Source organism: Borostomias antarcticus, assembly GCF_949987555.1.
Source record: "Borostomias antarcticus genome assembly, chromosome: 1".
Lineage (NCBI taxonomy): Eukaryota > Metazoa > Chordata > Actinopteri > Stomiiformes > Stomiidae > Borostomias > Borostomias antarcticus.
Window position 1 is genome coordinate 33,553,706 of NC_140234.1, and position 18,055 is coordinate 33,571,760.

An 18,055-nucleotide genomic window follows, 5' to 3' on the forward strand; every position below is an offset into this window, starting at 1 on the left:
AGACATTTAGCGAATGAATGATTATGAACCCCCTATTAATCCTCTCCAGACACTGTAAAGGCATGATGAATGGATTAGAGGCACTGTTTCATCCTTTCTCATTTAACAGACAAACAATATCCCTCTCTGCAAGGCTTCCCATTCACCAGTACATGTACCCTGTTCATGTGAATTCAAATGCACTTTTTTGTCAGTGCAAACTTGCAACATCTAGGCTACTATATGGCCTGCAAACCAAGCCAAATTTTTGTAATCACATATTTTTGGTAATAATCTCCTCAATCATATATATAGGCCTATAACAATTGTATTATATAGCAAATAAATTAGTAGGTTATATTATATATTATACCTTATAGAACATGTTCTTTTGTTAGGGGCTTTAGTCACATTAGCCTATATCAACTGATGGCATCACCAAACTCCTTATTGGTTCAAAATAGTTTTAAGGCTAAAGAAGTTGTAAAATATATATCAACTACCCTGACACTTCATAAATAGATTGTTAATGATGACTCGTATTGTCCTCGGTGACTTTGACAAAGGGAATCTCAGCCATAAACTCCCTAAATACCGTCAGTTAATTAAATGTCCGATTAAATAACAGAGAAGAGAACACTTTAGACCAATCAACAGCTCTCATCACATCGACCCCTGGACTGCATTGGGACATTTTGACCACAGCATAGTCCACCTGATTCTTGCATAAAGGCAACAATTAAAACTCTCCCAAACTGTTGTGAGGACATAGTGGGCCAGGGAAGTTATGGAGAATCTTCATGCGTGCTTGGATGGGCTGTCTGGGATGTTTTCAGGACTGCTATCAACAGCCTGGATGACTACACAGTGGCTGTGACGTCATCATATCAGCTTCTCTGAGGACATGTGTACCAACACCCACCAGGGTACAAGAACGACAAATCCTGGTTCACAGCTGAACTCAGGCAGCTAAGGTTGGAGCAGGAGGAAGTGTGTAGCTGGGACAAGGACTGGCTTAAAGAGGCTAAATACAGGTTTAGCAAGGCGGTGAGAGATGCTAAGTGACTGAAAACAACTCCTCTGTCTGGAAAGACCTCAGACAGATCGCCAACTATAAACCCAACGCCCCCCCACTCCACTAATGACTCGCGCCTGGCCAGCGACCTCAATGAGTTCTACTGTCGATTTGAAAGACAATGGGCCACTCCCGACACCACCCCCGTGACTCCATCCCAGCAGCTCCAGCCCAGCAGCTCCCCACCCCCGGCAGGGACCCGGGCCTGTCCTCCACAACTGCCCACCTCAGGGGCTCCCTCCGTCCCAACCTCAGTGACCACTCCCTCCATCCCGGAGAGGGACGTTAATAGGCTGTTCAAGAGACAGAACTCACCTCTATTCAGGGTGATGGTGGGGGAGAGCATGGGTTCTCCATGAAGTTTACAACCTTTTCCACTGTCTTAAGAGCGTTGGGCTCCAGGTTGTTTTGGCCACACCAGGGCAGCAGCTGGTCAATCTCCCACCTGTAGGCGGACACGTTTCCTCAGGTGTCGAGTCCGATGAGGGTGGTGGTGTCCGCAAACTTCAGGAACTTGACAGACAGACTGGTGGCTGGAGTTACAGCTGTTCGTCTACAGGGAAAAGAGTGGAGGGGAAAGGACACGGCCTTGTGGGGAGCCTGTTCTGATGGACCTGGAGTCAAGAGATGTTTTTACCCAGCTCCATGTGCTGTTTCCTGTCAGACAGGAAGTCAGTGATCCACCTGCAGGTGGAGTCAGGCACACGCAACAGGGAGAGCACATACTCCAGTGTAGACGGTAGGATGGTGTTGAAAACAGACATATCTTTCTTATACCACTTTTTCATATCTTCTATTGTTAATTTGTCACTTAGGTTTTTGTATTTTTATTGTATTATTTGTACATTATTGTATATTGTATCATATATATTGTATTTGTATTGTATCTCACTTACATTATTGTATTCTGCATTCGTACTTTGCTTATTATTATCATGCACAGTCAGACCAAGGCAAATTCCTTGTATATGAAAACCTACTTGTCAAAACTGTTTCTGATTTAATGCTTTATTTGTTCATTGGTTACATTAAAAGAGCCTGCTTCCTGCTGCAGTCAACACCTTGTGTGGGTAAAGCGTTCATTTTCACATCTTTGTGATGCACTCAGACACATTCAAAAGATGGACCCAAATGTTGCAGGGTTCCCCTCTGCCTAGGAAGACCACCCACCCAGCAGGGTGGGGGTAGTTTGGTCGTTGGGTCAACATGCCCCTGCACTACTACGCTCAGCCTCGAGCAGACTGCTCACATCCATCTGGAGTATGTTAAGTTATTCAACACATGGAGAATGACAGCATGCATTATGTAAGTGCATCCCAAATAGAAAACAGTTATATTCAGCGATGTTTTTCATTAAGATATTTCTCATCTTGAAATACAGAATCAACATTATTATTATGACTTTAATTAAATATTTGAAAATGCTCCAGTTCTCTATATTTCCCCGACATAAATTAAAGCAGCACTCTCAATCTCCTGGGTTCTAGTTTCCTTTGATACTTTGGCATGGGAGTGTTTTGGTGCCCCCTACAGTACCTAAGTAGGTCACATAAACAATGAGCACACACACACACACACACACACACACACACACACACACACACACACACACACACACACACACACACACACACTAACAGAGAGCATATGGGACTGGAAAGTGTATGCGTGAGAAACACAATCTCTGCACAGTGAAGTTGAACTTATTTAATTTAGAGATACTTCAAAATTCGGTATTCTGTCTGAACCAACCAAGACATTGGGACTGACATGACAACAGGACACCAATCTCATAAGATTTAACTTCACAAAGGACACACAAGCTGGAGCCTGCATCAAAGAGGTCTCGCCTTGTTTCCAGGCTTCTGCCTGCCTTTTCTTCTTTCTCCTTGAGTTTCTGGGAGGTCATTAAACAAGATGGCTGATGAGGGTTTGAGGAGAAGTACCTGCTGAACAGTAGTACCTATTGAACAGCTGTACCAGATCCCCAGGTACCCCAGAGTATACCCCAAAATACCCAAATGTATACTCCAAAGTACCCCAAATTACCGCCAAAGTACCCCAAAGTATACCACAAAATACCCCAAAGTATCCCGGGGTAGTTTCAAGTGTCTGCACGATTTCTGGTTGGAAGCTTTTGGAGAGTCTTCCTCACAGAATATTGATTCACAGTTATCCTCATCTTGTCTCAATTCGTTTATGTTGACCAAATTATCTTGGAGATCAGGATCACACATCATTTTGTTATTGACTTCAATTGAAACACCGTGGTAGTCTTCAGTGTCAACACAATTTCTGGTTGGAAGCTTTGGAAAGTCTTCATCACAGAATATTGATTCACAGCTGTCCACATCATCTTGTCTGAATTCGTTTATGTTGACCATGTTGTTACTTTTGGGTACTCTGGGATGTGTTTTTGGGTACTTTGGTGCACTTTGGGGTGTATTGGGGTATTTTGGGGTATACTTTGGGATACTTCAGGATATTTAGAGGTACTTTGGAGTTTAGTAGGACCTGTTGTGCAGCAGCCTCCACAACTGACAACTCAAAAAATGAAAAGTTTAAACCGCAAACATGGCCACAAACATTGTAATTAAGCTATTATTTCAATGGTATGAACATATAGCTGCCACAAAGAGCTTTGATCTTGTTTGCTAGTTTATTGAAAAGGCCAGTTGTCAGTGTGAGAGACTGTGATGTAACTCTGGAAACCTTTAACCACATCGGGTAGATGGCAATCTTCTCTGGACGCTTGGGTTCTTTACTCTATGAACCCCAGTGGAGCCCTTTTGTGCCTTAGATATATTATAGATACATTGTAGCAGATTCTTTCACACCACTTGCACAAATGTGTGCTCCAGGCAGCATGCAGATAAGGATTCTCTTTTGATGTTTCTAGGATAAGGACTGGATACAATATGACTACAGCATAGAGTCTGTCTAGACAAGGAGAGGAGAGAGGGCCAAGGGATTGCTGTGCAATAGGTTTATGGGTTTTAAATAATTATGACAATTTAAGACAACTGGAAAACCAACAACTAATGGGTCAAATAAATGCTACCAAATCAGTTGCACTGTTGAAATATAATACCTGAAAATGCAATCAAATCAACTTTTTTAACACTTTTGAAACACACTGCAGCATCCTATTTAACCCCTTAAGAAAATTCAATGAACAGAAAAAAAAACTAGAAACCAAAAACCAGTTTGACGGGGGTATGCTACAAAAAGGTTTCGTCACGTCTTAGAAGTGCCAAATTCTTCAGATGTGCTTGGGTCTCCTACACCTCCTCAAACAAGTCATGACAGGCTGGCTGGAGGCACAACCTGACATTTTGCAGTTGGAGGAGCAAGATATTTACATCACTGATTGCTTTCCTACAGAGAAAGGTGTCAGTTGCGTCCAAGTTAACAGACATCCAAGTATAATTCTGAAAACAGATGACGATACATGCAAACCACTGATTATTACTAGCTTTGAGTATAGGATTCATGGACAGTTATTATCAACCTGCTCTATTACTCAATATTCTAATGCACAAGCCTTTCAGACCATTATGAAAAAAACATGTCACAAAAAATCACACCTAGGTGGTGAAGTAAGAGGTGCATGTTTATGAGCAATCTCTACTGTCCTCTAGTGCTGGTGTACAATGGTATCGGCGACTCCTGATTGTTCTTAATCTCATACTACGAACGGACACATACAGGGACATACACATCACGTGTAGAGCGACTGAAGCAGTCGTTTGAGAGTAGTTTCAGAAGTATGTTTTATTTGTACTTTCAAAAGAATAATGGAATGTTTAGTTGTTAGAGTGGAGGCAGTTGGCAAATTGAAAATATCCACACATTTTGTAAACCGCCACTCCTACAGTTTTAACAGGTCACGTGTAACCCCCATTAAGGGCTTGCCCAGGGCGGGATTCGAACCCACGCCCGACAAGCTCTCCTGCTTCTAAGGCGGAAATGCTGACAGTTGGGCCAATAGGGACATCCATCTTGGAGGGACTGTAAGCGCTCCTTTGAGGAGTTTCTCCAGCTACTCCTGTTTCACTCAGTTACACTCACTCCTCTAAACACACTCCACACCACTGGACGGACATCCGGATCACGGCACCAATGTAACCCCTGTTAAGGGCTTGCCCAGGGCTGGATTCAAGCCCCCGTTTGACAAGCTCTCCCGCTTGTGAGGCAGACACGCTGACTTTGCACCAATAGGGACGTACCTCTTGAAGGGACTGTCAGCGCTCCTCTGAGGTTTCACCAGCTACTCCACGTTTCACTCGGTTACACATGCACATATTATACATCAAAATGTTCCGTTTTTTACACTGTCACTCACACTAATATAAATATCTAAGCGATGCCATTTATAGTTTTTGAAATATTATGTTTGTTGTTTCAAATGAATATCCATTTTCTGACCTGTCACTACTTCTAAAGTTTTTAAGATACACGGACATAGACATATCTCAAAATCTTTATCTGGTTCCCAGGATGCCTAGTGTGAAAGGCCTTGTTCACACTGCAGTCAAAAGTGGCCCAAATGTTTTTTTTGCTCATATCTGATATTTTTCTGAATCTGACATTTTCCACTTCCATATGTGGTCCTAAATCAGATACATGTTAGATGTTTTGCAATGTGAACAGCCAAACAAACAAATCAGATGTGAGCGATAAATAAGGCTTGCACAGAGAACGCAGCCTCAGCTGGGACATTGATACTACTTGTGACAGAGCTGTCTAAAGCCGGCCATGCTCTCCCCATGTCTGCCTGGTACGGATGTGCAATGATATTGGTGACTCCTCATTGGTCTAAATCTCATGCTATGAACGGACACACACACACACACACATTTATGAGCCTATGGCATTGATGTAACTACACTGAGACTCAACATCAAGCTCCTGGCTGGGCAGGGTAGGAGAGAAGCCCTCTGGCAGAGGTAGACCTCCTGACCTCCGTAAACAAGTGGTTTGAGTCTGCTGCACAAGGCGTAATCTCACACAACCGCCATCAAAGAAAAGCAGACAGACCTACACCTTTGACACTGTGACATTTCACCCAACCGTTTCCGTTTCACAGATATTTTATTGGTTGCCATGTCAATGCCCCAAGGTGAGTCTACAACCTATCCTAGTGTCACCTCCTGCAACAACAACACAAATCCTAATACTCTCTCACAGGATTAGCATTAGGTAATAATTTTATTTCTTCATTATCAAGATTAGTTTAGTTTACATATCGACACACCTCAATATACAATATGCTATCCTTGCATACAAAATACTGTATACAGGACACGACTTTCATAAAATAAATATTAATCTTATACAAAAATAATCTATTACTATTAATGGTGAAATCAACACACTGCAGCCTGACTGTACAGTATGACTTAAGTTGCAATGCATCAATAACAAAGTAATGTTTGCAAATACAGTATATCGGGTGATTTCAGGAGCTACAGAAGACAACATATCCTTCCAAAACATATCAAGGTATAAAATGAAAATGGAGAAAGCACTTGTATAGAATTTGTAATTACAGAACAGCCTTATTTTCAATCTGGAGATGCAAATTAGAAGGTACACAGCACACGAAACACAGGAATATGAGCGACTTGCTTGTAAAGTGTGTTATGAGTTGAATAGCTGAGCTTCTACAATAGTACGTACATTCAAATCTGCAGACAGTATTTAACAGATGGCTTTGGTTGGATATTCCGGCAAACCTCACAAAAGCGTTGCTTTTTTCATCGTCAAATCAGAGCCCTTTGTATCCCGATCTTTCCTCAGCTGCCTGTAGTGCGGCTCGTGTTCAGCGTACATGAGACAGTTAGTCCAGGACACACTGTACAGCTCATGTTAAGCGTACAAGAGACAGTCATTTCAGGACACACTGCACGGCTCACGTTCGGCGTCACTTCAGGACACACCGACTTCCTGGTGTACAGACTAGAGACAGCGGCGGTGTGGGAAACCTCTGAGGCTTGTAAAGTGCTTTGTCATACAGGACACCGCATACTGTACAGGCCGGGGGGGGGGGGGGGGGGGGGGCAGGAGAGGGGAGGATGGGGGGGCGGGTCTTCAGAATCTCTTCTGGGTCCGAGGGCGGCTGTCTGCGGACACTCCGCGCTGCTTGAGATGAGCCGTCCCTTCGCCTGCCTGAGAGGAGGAGAGAGGGTCAAGCGCAACACAACGCACGGACCAATCAAGAGTGGTCTCAAGCATCTGCCTTTCATTCCTCATCAGATACTCACACAGGGCATATCGACAGGCAGGACGCCATTAGCAACGGCATGGCCTCCGACAAACTCTCGTACATCTGCAAAGAATCAGTGAGCCGTCAGCGGTTAAAGTCCACATAATGGATGAGTCTGAGTATTTACCAACTATTTTGCTTGCTTGCACACTGTGCACTATGGTATAATGACATGAGCCCCTCGGGCGTTGTGGGAGATGCTTCGAACTGAACTCTTCATTGTTCATCATCGTACAGAGAGTGCAAAGCTCGCCCCTGTGGGGTTCTCACACTGCAGGCGGTGGTTGAGTCTGTCCAGGGAGAGCAACACCTTCTGCTCCTCCAGCGAGAGGCTGGTCAGGGCCTGATGCTGCTGTCGCTGTGTCTGCGCCGCGTCCGCACCGGCTGCCGGGTCAGCGTCCGTCGGCAGGCCTCCGCCGGGTGGCTCGGTCGGTTGAAAATGGGCGGCACTCTCAGGGCCTGTGAGCACAGTCAACACTGTCGTGGCATAGCCGGCTGGAGCGGAAGTAGATAGGCCGGCATACACACCGTTACCGTACGCATCACGGAGCTAGCGGGCGTAGTCACAGAATTACCTTCGTCGAGCTGCGTCAGGTCGTATTTACTCAGGCATGGAGTCATCTGGAATGTGGTCTGCGTAAAAGCAAAGGTACACGCATCGAGTCAGATTCTAGAAACGGGTTTCCCTTACTCACACACTCCTCCATACCCGGTAATGCGGAACTTGTTACAGGTCAGCTTTAGAAGGTGGACTTAGACCTGGTTTTATTTGACTGTTTGTTATTCTGTGATGCTAGTGTGCCGCCCTGCTGCTACTGTTCTTGTTGTTGGTCTGTTTGTTTTTTGTGTTTTTTTTTCAAAAAAAAAAAAATTCTGATCACAAAAAAAGTCTGATTCTAGGATATTTGACGGCTTGCAAAGCCTGTAGTATAATATATGACTCATTTCATTGTGCAGAAACGCTTCATGTCTGTACAATGAGAGCTACTGTATAAAACATCCAACGTGATACGGCACCACTTCTGATTTACTGCACGGACGAGTACCTCCTGTCTATCAAGATATACAACCCTACCTGGCGGTAAAGACCCCCGATTCACAGTGTCTCTCTCTCTCTCTCTGTCTGCTGAATCTCCCTGAGGAGAAGAGCCCCGCCCACGTCCCCGCAGGGCTCAGTGGGGGAGCATGCATGCACCTGAGTGGGTAGGGGGAGCCTCCTGGCCCCTGCTCCGGGGGCCTGTCGGCCGGGCTCCACACCCCTCCTCCTGGCCCCACCGCCGTCTGGGGCCTGCTGTCGTCTGACCAGGTTCCTGGCTGCCCACAGGGTTGGGACGAGACAGTTTGAATGTGACTGACAACAGAAAAGCCCAAAACAAAACCGTACATAGCGTGAGGAGGCCGGTGTTATCCTGGTATCCTCTGGACTGTGTTCAGATATAGTATCAGGCAGGAGCTGAGTATAGCTGAGTAGGATGACAGGAGGTCTAATGGCCTACTTGTCTTAGTTATACCCCAACACATGGTGCAGCTGGGTTTTATTTTAAGGTGCTGCTGAAAAGCATTTTAAGACATTAATCAAGTCATAGGAAAACAGGTGGCTAGGACTAGAGTAGGTTCTCCTCCGCTGTAACCCCGTCTGAAACGAGCACAGCACTTCTACATTGTGCTCTTTAGGTCAGAGGTATCACTTGATAAAAATGTTAGCCTTTGATCTCACCGTTGGAAGGGGAGAGAAAGAAGCCACCCATTCTCGTGACCGTTTTGACGCCGCTGACCAGGCTATCGCCATTGATGGTGACGTGGGACAGATTGGCACGGGCTTGAGGCAAGGCAGACAACGAGCCACTGTGAGTCAGGAAGTTGCGAGGGTCACCTAAGTCAATGAACAAAAAACCCCCCAGAAAGTCTAGGAGAATGTTCAAAGCATGCGGTTGTCTTCATTTCCACAAATTACTAGTTATCCATGCCCCAGATGCCCCAGAAAACATCTCCAAAACAAAACATGACGTAACCCATTAAAAACGTTTCCGTCATTAAATAAATCCATTTTCAGTAATCAAATAAGGGGTGCTGAGAAGTACAGGGGCCCAAATGAAAACGCAACATATTGATACAATTTCACAAAAATCTTTCCTGAGAAAAAAAACATCCAGACAGACTCAAACAACATATCAAGCTGGCAGCCACACAAAGAGAGTACAGTTCCTACAAAAAAAATCTAATTTGACTGCTTGACAAGATGCAAGGAGAGTTCACAGAGAAGCAGTCGATTCCTAGGATCACAGAGTGAAATTTGCAATTTCATCTAGCCTGTATGAAGAAAAACAGAAGGGACATTTTTTCAATAGCATGCGGATGACTTAACTTTGAAAAAAAAAAAGAAGAAAAAAGATGAACCCTAATGACACATAACATGCTCATTCTGTCTAGTCTTTCTTAGTCAACAAGGCACTAGTTATGTGAGGAGCCAGCTGCTCTACATTACCGTCCTTGGTGGCTAAGGCGGTGCGGACTCCGCGCCAGAGCTGTGCGATCTCCTCATCTGTGGGAGTGTGGTCCAGACACAGGCCTTTCTCCTCGTATAGCAGGGCTCCTCTCCCGGCGCTGGCCTGGGGCTCCGGCTGGCCCGTGGGGGGGGCCGTGCCCCTGGCAGGACCCTCGGGGGAGGGGTGGGCGTAGGAAGGGGGGAATGGTGTAAACATAACACCGCTGTCTGTCCTGATGGCCTGTGTATGGGGAGGGGTAGAGCGCTCTGAATCATCCCAGTACAAAGCCCGTTCAGCGGGCAGACCCTGCTTGACAGCGGGGGGGTCCGCAGTGGGAGGACTCCCGGCGCCGGGTCCTGCCGCTTCTTCTGTGGTTCCCTCCGCGGTGTCGGCCCGAGGAGGGGGTCTGGGCACCATGACCTTCCCCTGGCTCCTAGCCTCGGAGGCAGACTGAGGCCTGACGATCACGCCCTTCCTGGAGCGAGACGAAACCGGACCCGGCCCGACCCTGGCGGAGCGGACCCTCAGAGGGGCCCTGGGGCCCCCTGTCCGAGCGCCGGCCCGACGCACTCTGACCTCCTCTCCCTGGCCGCGCGGCTTTCCGTCCTGGACCCCAGCAACTGTCCACGCTTGCTTTGTAAAGTGATAACCGGTGGAGGCCGGTGGGGTCGTGCCGGGGCCGGCTCTGGGGCCCCCGGGGGCCGCAGTCACGCCCTGCTGGTGGTCTGCGGAGGGGCTCTTATGTTGAGGCGGAGGTACGGACTTGCTTTTCGCGTGATACTGTTTCATCACGTTTGTGTCTAATTCCTTCTCCTCGTCTTCCGGGTTCACCTCATCAAACCAGCGAAGCTTCTTCTTAGCGGCCTTGTTCCCCTCCTCGTCCTTGGCTTTCATCCTGGTCAGTTCAACGCTGTCTCTAATTGACAGGGCTACTTGTTTAGTGAAAATCAAATGTCCAGCGCCGTACTTGGCTTTGGCATCTCCTGACACGTATTTAGAATGCTTTTTAAGAATTCCTCTGATGAATCTGACATCGTTGATTTTGGACTCTGAGCCTGAGGATAGATCTGTCTCTTCCTCAGGCCTGTTAAGGCACTGGGGAACATCTGACCTTACATGCAAGTTCGCCTTGCATGTCTGATTGATAGGTCCTGTAGGCCTATGTCTGTACCTGTCAGTTATGGGCTCTGAGTCGGAGCCTTTGTTAAGGTTGTTCATGACATCATTGGACTTGTGTGATTGGATGGTGGTCTGTGTTGCTGTTTGCTGAGCAACCGTTTCTTCTCTGGCTCCACGTGTCTCACCTAAAAGATCTTTGTGATTGTAGTTTTTGCTGTGCAGAATTACCTTTGTCGCTGAGGGGTGTTTCAAATATGAATAGCTATCCTCTCGATCCGTCGCGTGGTGCCTGTAGTCTAATTTCCCATCTTGTGTCAGACCAGCAAATTCGAGAGGCGTGTTGTCAGGGGTGGCTTTGCTCCGAGTGTGTGCGGTGATTGGGTCACTTGGACTGTTTTCCTGAGAGGTCTGGTAACAGTCTTCTGTCTGTGCACCAGTGATTCCACACAGAGCCAGCAGGCTGTGGGTGCTCTGAGGGGGCTGCGCCTCAGTGTTGAGTGATTTCTCTGTGAAGTTTGGCCCTCTAGTGGCCGGAGGAGGGTTCTGCAACTTCTTGTTCAGTTCCTCGGGTTCCTCCTGGCCGGATTCGGGGGCATGGCTTGAATAGGCCTTGCTCTGCTGGAGCAGGCTATCACTTGAGAACGTCTTTGTTGAGGAAAGAGTTCGATCAGGCGGCAGACAAAAGCTCACTATGTTTTTCTGGGCTAACTGGGGCTTCTCAAAGTCCCACCCTTCGAACTGGTCCAGTGAGGAATGGGAGGAGCATGCTATGTTTGTTGTGTTGTTGTGGTCGGTGTCCTCGTTCTCCAGGCTGTCCAGACTGGACAGGCTCTCTGAATGAGGGGTTTGGGTTACATGATGGTCCTGGAAGACATAATCCATAAGGTGCATTCAAATTCCAGGTATCTATTGCTTTGGCTCACACCCAGCACAGGTAACATTCCTGTGTGTGTGTGTGTGTGTGTGTGTGTGTGTGTGTGTGTGTGTGTGTGTGTGTGAGTGCGTGCGTGCGTGTGTGTGTGTGCTGAAGGGACACTAAGTACTCTAAAAGGGGCCTCTGTGTGCTCTGGTGCACGTCCTAGCAGGAGCAGCTCCAGGCTAAGATTACACCATGCTATCCTTTTCATTCACCATCTCCAGCACACTGACAGAGACACACAAGAACACAGCTTGATTAAACCAAGCAGGTTATAATAGAAAGGGTTAAAGGGATAGTTCAGAATTTTGGACATAGTTGCCTCATATACCGCTCACTCATCATGTTGTTGATTGAGATAATTTTCAGCTGCTTCCGTGCTGCCTCTCGTTTGGGGGTTCACGTCTCAGTAACGCCAGGGCAATGCAATGGTACAATCTAGTATACAATACCGAACTCACTTAAACACTCCACAGTGCACCCAAAGCAAATATGAATATGAACATGAGGACAGTCTGTCAGGGTTCATTTGAGTGTTTATATCACATTTTGTAAAGTCAAACTATCAATGATTCCTTTACTTTGTGGGGACGGGTATCTATTTTTTCTGTGGAAGTAGGGCGGCAGAGCGACACGTTATGTAGTCAGCTGAGAATTATTTCAATCAATCACAAAAGTATGGGTATAAGTCGTAAATTAGGCCCAAAATGTCCAAAATTCTTCCCTTCTATCCCTTTAAGCCATGCTCTTTGAGTAATAATAGTTTCCAAGTACACATGGGCCTTTTGGAACAGACTTACTGCAATGACAAATTTGATCATTGGGATATGCTGAGCGACATTAGAGTCTATATATTATGTCAGCCCATTGTCCAGTCTTGTCTCTAGAGACCTACAGTGCATTGTGGACTGCTAGCATTAGCATCCCACTCTAGAGGCCTACCTGTGGACTGCTAGCATTAGCATCCCACTCTAGAGGCCTACCTGTGGACTGCTAGCATTAGCATCCCACTCTAGAGGCCTACCTGTGGACTGCCAGCATTAGCATCCCACTCTAGAGGCCTACCTGTGGACTGCTAGCATTAACATCCCACTCTAGAGGCCTACCTGTGGACTGCTAGCCTCCCTGTCCCTCGCTTGTGCCTCCTGAAGCTCGCAGAGGAAAAGCATCTGGCTGTTCCTGAAGCAGTGGGCGTTGCGTTCCTGCATCAGCTTGGCGTAGCCATCCACGGCAGAGAGGGGTCTCTGGTGGCGAGAGGGGTTGGGCCCAGTGGGGGGCTTCGGGGATGGAGAACAGCTCCTGTTTTTGACGAAATATCTCTGCGAGATTAATTATGCAACTACACTCAATGAGACTTAAATGCGGCACTTGGCCAGTACAGCAGGGCTGGCCTGGTCCTTTTGTTACAATAGCATCATGAATACCCCTTAGACTAGAGACACAGACTGACTCCCAACTCTTATCTGTGTGGGTGTTGCGTGACAGATCTTCTTACCTGCTGATGGTGGAGCTGCTGGACAGGAATGAGGACTGTCGGACGTAGGAGCTGAAAGTGCCTTCAATATGATTAAGAGCTTCCTCGATATTGGGGGTGCTCTTCCTAAAGGCTGGAGTACAACAGAGGCCCGTGTTATAATATGTCCTAGTATATTATGAGGCCAAAAGACCAACATTTAGCCAATGCTATTGTGTGTAACCCAGATAGGATATGGGACTGACATGGTCTCCGTCTCTGAGAGGGAGGCAGGTGGGCTCTCTGGAAGCGCTCGGTGGCGTCCTGGACCCTCTGTCTGCGCTGCTGGAGGATGTTCTCCCGCAGCTTCTGCTCCTGAACGTCCCACTGCTTCCTCCGGTCCTCCAGAACCCTGAAGAACCCATGGGGAACTCAGCTACACACAGCGCTAGGACCCAAGGGAACTCAGATCCACACAGCACTAGGACCCAGGGGAACTCAGATCCACACAGGGCAAGAACCCAGGGGAACTCAGCTACACACAGCACTAGAGACCCTAATGAAACAAAAATATATTGTGATATATTGGAAAATATAATGTAATATATCAAACAATACATTTCCATATAAAGGAAAATAGTGGTTATATTTTCCAATATACTGCAATATATGAAAAGTGTAAATTCATTATGTATTATTCAATACATTATGTATGTATCATATATTATTCTGTATATTTCCTCTATATATTTTACATACTTTAATATATTGACAGTTAAAGCTACATGATATATCTCGGCACTTTGGCGGCCCCTCTGGTCGCATAAAATCGGCACTGCGTTTTAAGAACCACACTTCCCACAATTCCCCACTCACTCGCTGTAATGATGGGAAAAAATATGATAATAAACGTGCGCGGAGCAGACTGGATTGCAAGATTGTAGCTACTTCAGTGGACTTTCTGGAAGGATGGCTTCAATGCAGGTAAATACCTGTCTTCTTTCTTTTATGTGCATGTAGATACATTTGCGGGGGGGAATGGTTTGTCGTCTTCCTGATATTGTGACACAAAACGCGTCACTTCCGTTTCCACCACAAGATTTCCCGCCAGTGTACTAGCCAGTACACCAAAATTCTAAAATAATAAATTCTCATTAAGCTTTAATATATAGGGGAATATATTTTCTTTGCATAAGGGGAGAGACATCAGATGACACATTACCCTCCTGTCCCTAGGGGAACTCAGTTAAACACAGTGCTAGAGACAGACATCAGACGGAACACTACCCTCATCCCCGTCTACTTTGTGGCTGGGAGTGTCTCAGTAATTAGGCCTGAGTAATTAAAGCATAATTGATTATAGTAAGCTTAAGCACACCTGGAACCTGAGTCCATTCCCTGAGGTGCATTTTCAACATGGTCATTAATAAGTTAAAGCCACCTCTTACTGGAGCCTTGAAGTCAGATGGAAGAGGGTAAAACGCTAGCCTATACCAGGCACCTATTGCTGAGAGGGAAATTTCATTTGTTTAAAGGGCACCTTGAGTAATAAGAATAACATAATGATTTTGTTCTGCAAATGGACCAACCTCTCTCTCTCTCTCACTCACACACACACACACAATAGTGAAAAACATTATTTTTTATCCCCAGTGTCAGCCCTTCAGAAGCACTTCAAGCAGGTTATTATGTGTCTGGGATTTGGGCCTCACCCCAGAATAAACCGGCCCAGAAGCCAGTCACCATTGCCATTTCCCCTTACTGAAAGATCTAATTCACATCTAGATGGCAAAATCCTTCCCACAACTACGGAGTTGAGTGACTGAACCTCTCTCCCTGCAGTCCACTAGCTGGATCCTCATAGGTCCTTGCACAGATCAGAAGAAACATGAGCTGTGGAGACACCAACTGCTCCAGGAGTCTCCTCTCGGAAACAGGAGGGAGAGTTCATTTGGAATGCATAAATTGCTATGACCATAGAGATACTATATTATGAAAATCAAGAGAGAAAATAAGATAGAAACATACTTTCGGCGTCGATTGGTCTCCAGGTAGAACTTGCGAGCGCGGTCTCGGCATGCCTGCTGCTCCTCGACCAACACCTGGCGTTCATCCTCCAGGCCTCCATCAGTCCCCAACCGGTTTTTGCCATCACTGGCAGCTAAGGAGGTGCTCATCAGAAAAGGACCATAGCTAACCCCCCCCCCCCCACACACACACACACACTCCCATTACAGTCATAAACCACACCACCATGTCATGGCAACTACTGAGCACCAACTTTACTGAGTAGCCTATATTCGTGGTGGCAATAAAACCTTCATTCAAAACACGAAGAATGGTCGGGTTTTGCAGACTTAGCTACTGATAAGTTCAGTGCAAAGTTACAGAAATAGCCGACCTAGGTAACATTAGTCTTTACAATGAATGATCGTGTTTAAAACACACCCAATGGTTAGCATGCAAATATTTAGCAAAAACTGGCAGCATTCTTGTTGTGAGTCGAGAAAGGATACGAATAGCAGATGTCCTTCAGAACTTGCATTCTACGAACTAACGTTAGCAGTGTACGCTAGCAGCTGCTGACTAGCTAGCTGTCATAGCAGGCTAAAGCCAGTGTTCATTCGACCATGTTGTTCAGGATTTGACTCGTGTCTGACCCATGCCAGCTAAAAGTGAATTTCGAATCCACATTGTAACCTTCTCTTCAATGGGTGAGTATCCTTCAAATGCAAAAGGACAACTAGTTTCATTTCTGCAAGAAGTCAAACAGCTAACGTTACCCACTTGTCCCCCACAGCGCTGAGTCTGTGTACAGCCAGGCCATATTGGCAACCGAGGACGCGCTTCCTTGACAACGGACATCATGTGGCTGTGTGCAGTGTTTGGCACTGTCCAGCAGGTGGCGCTTATTCCCCACCATGGCAGGTTAGGACCTAATACATCCATGGTTAGGACTCTTCAGGGTCTGTCCGGTCTGTCATATTTATGCCATCAATTACCGGTACAATGATTGATGCACTTAAAGATTAGATTTTATTAATGCACTTAAAAAGATAACATTCGATAATATTGTTTCAAAAAAAGAAGAAAAAACAAAACAAAACAACTATTTTACTTTCTCCTAGACAAGGTCCCTGAGCCAGGCATGTAAGATTCAAATCAATCCATATTCCCAAATATTTAAATATATTTGGACCACCTTTTAATGGATAGATGCTATTTTTGTGCGATTCTACCTTCAATTCTAAACAAAGCCAAATTGCTATGTGCTATTGTCTGCAATATAGGCTACAGTCCAGCTAATCAGCAGCCTCGTCACTGTGTGGGACCGTCTTGTCCCAAGGTGAAATGTTGGATCAGCACTCAGCAGCTGCACGGTCGAGTCCGATCACTCCATTGAGCTGCTCTTCTGTATGTCAACGGGATTTACGAGAAAAATCAACTATTATGATTATTAATCGTTTGTAAAAATGTTATGGACACGTCTTGACAGATAAAGTCCACACGTGCGCCGATCATCCTGACAGGTGAGTGAAAATAATATTCAGTTTTAAGTGATTGAATTTGACAAAATAAGCCAGTGTGTCCAGTAGCCTGCATATATATATAGCCTACAGTAAGCTGGACAAATATCATCGAATTTGATTCTGCGACCAAATTTTGACATTCGAGACGAGACCGTTGTTTTTAAAGATAATGTATAGGCCTATTTACTCCATTCAATACACCAGCCGCCTTAGCCCACAGTAGGCCTACACAAATAGCCTAAATATTAGATTTTCTTGTGATATTCAACTCACTTTTGTCACTTAAACATTTGTTCTCAGTTTTGTGAGAGAGGAAGGAAATTTAACAGGATCATCAAATAGCTTATACAACTTAAAATATATAAATGACTAAAAAACATTATTTTCTATTGAAAACTCATCTGCTAATAAGACAGGATCGTGCATGACGGGATGTTCCCACTGAGCAAAGACACGTCTAAAAGACATCTTTTAGACGTCTTTTTTGTCTTTTTTGGACGTCCAAAGACATCCAATTAGGACCAGAATGAATGTTTTTTTTTTAACGTTCAGATATTGGACCCGTTTTGCACGTCCACAGACGTGTTAGAGGGGTCCAAGCCAGACGTTTGAATATTGAGTGGTCCAGCAGACGTACAAATGGGGTTCTGGACCGACGGACGTTATTAAGACATGATCTGAACGTCACCCCGACGTTGCATGTTTGCTGGGTTGCTTTTAAGATGAGTAGCCTAGTGTGGGCCTAAATTCCCACTAGCCGATATTCGGATTGTCTCACCGGCTCTTCTAGATCATATCTGGAAGCCTGCAGCTCCCAATTAAGAGCTGTGCTGACTGCCCGTTGCCTGTACCGCTGGTATCACAGGTCATTACGAGGTCCTTGTTAGAGGTAGATACCTTAGAAAGCCTCAGGCAGTGTCACAAAACTTCTGGGGCTTCGCTTGCAGTATATTGGTGCACCTCAAGCATCTTAAACTTTGCTGTATATGATTTAGATGGTGCTAATACAAAAAGGCTTCATCTTAAATTAGCTAGGATGGAGGGGAATACTTATCCATCACCCAGCTCATCATCATCTAAGGGGAAGCAATAGTATACCTCATTACGACAAACGCAATTATACAGTATATGATCCAATTAGCCTATTATGTACACAGAAAACAGACATGTTAGTCATCCACACCAGGCTTTGGTGACATTTCCTTTCCTCTTCAATAATGTTTTCAGGT

General features: G+C 45.7%; 1 protein-coding gene across 1 annotated transcript; it reads right to left on the minus strand.

Moving 5' to 3' along the window:
- Positions 1-6,294: 6,294 nt before the first annotated feature.
- cep126 (centrosomal protein 126) lies at positions 6,295-15,473 on the minus strand (the record flags this gene model as incomplete). The annotated part of the gene is made up of 12 exons (XM_084461274.1): positions 6,295-7,225; positions 7,321-7,385; positions 7,593-7,872; positions 8,518-8,636; positions 9,040-9,195; positions 9,808-10,863; positions 11,362-11,760; positions 12,059-12,071; positions 12,950-13,142; positions 13,339-13,450; positions 13,563-13,708; positions 15,325-15,473. The coding sequence occupies 12 exons, from the start codon at positions 15,471-15,473 to the stop codon at positions 7,148-7,150; spliced, it is 2,766 nt and encodes a 921-aa protein (XP_084317400.1). The 3' UTR covers positions 6,295-7,147.
- Between the last annotated feature and the right edge of the window lie 2,582 nt (positions 15,474-18,055).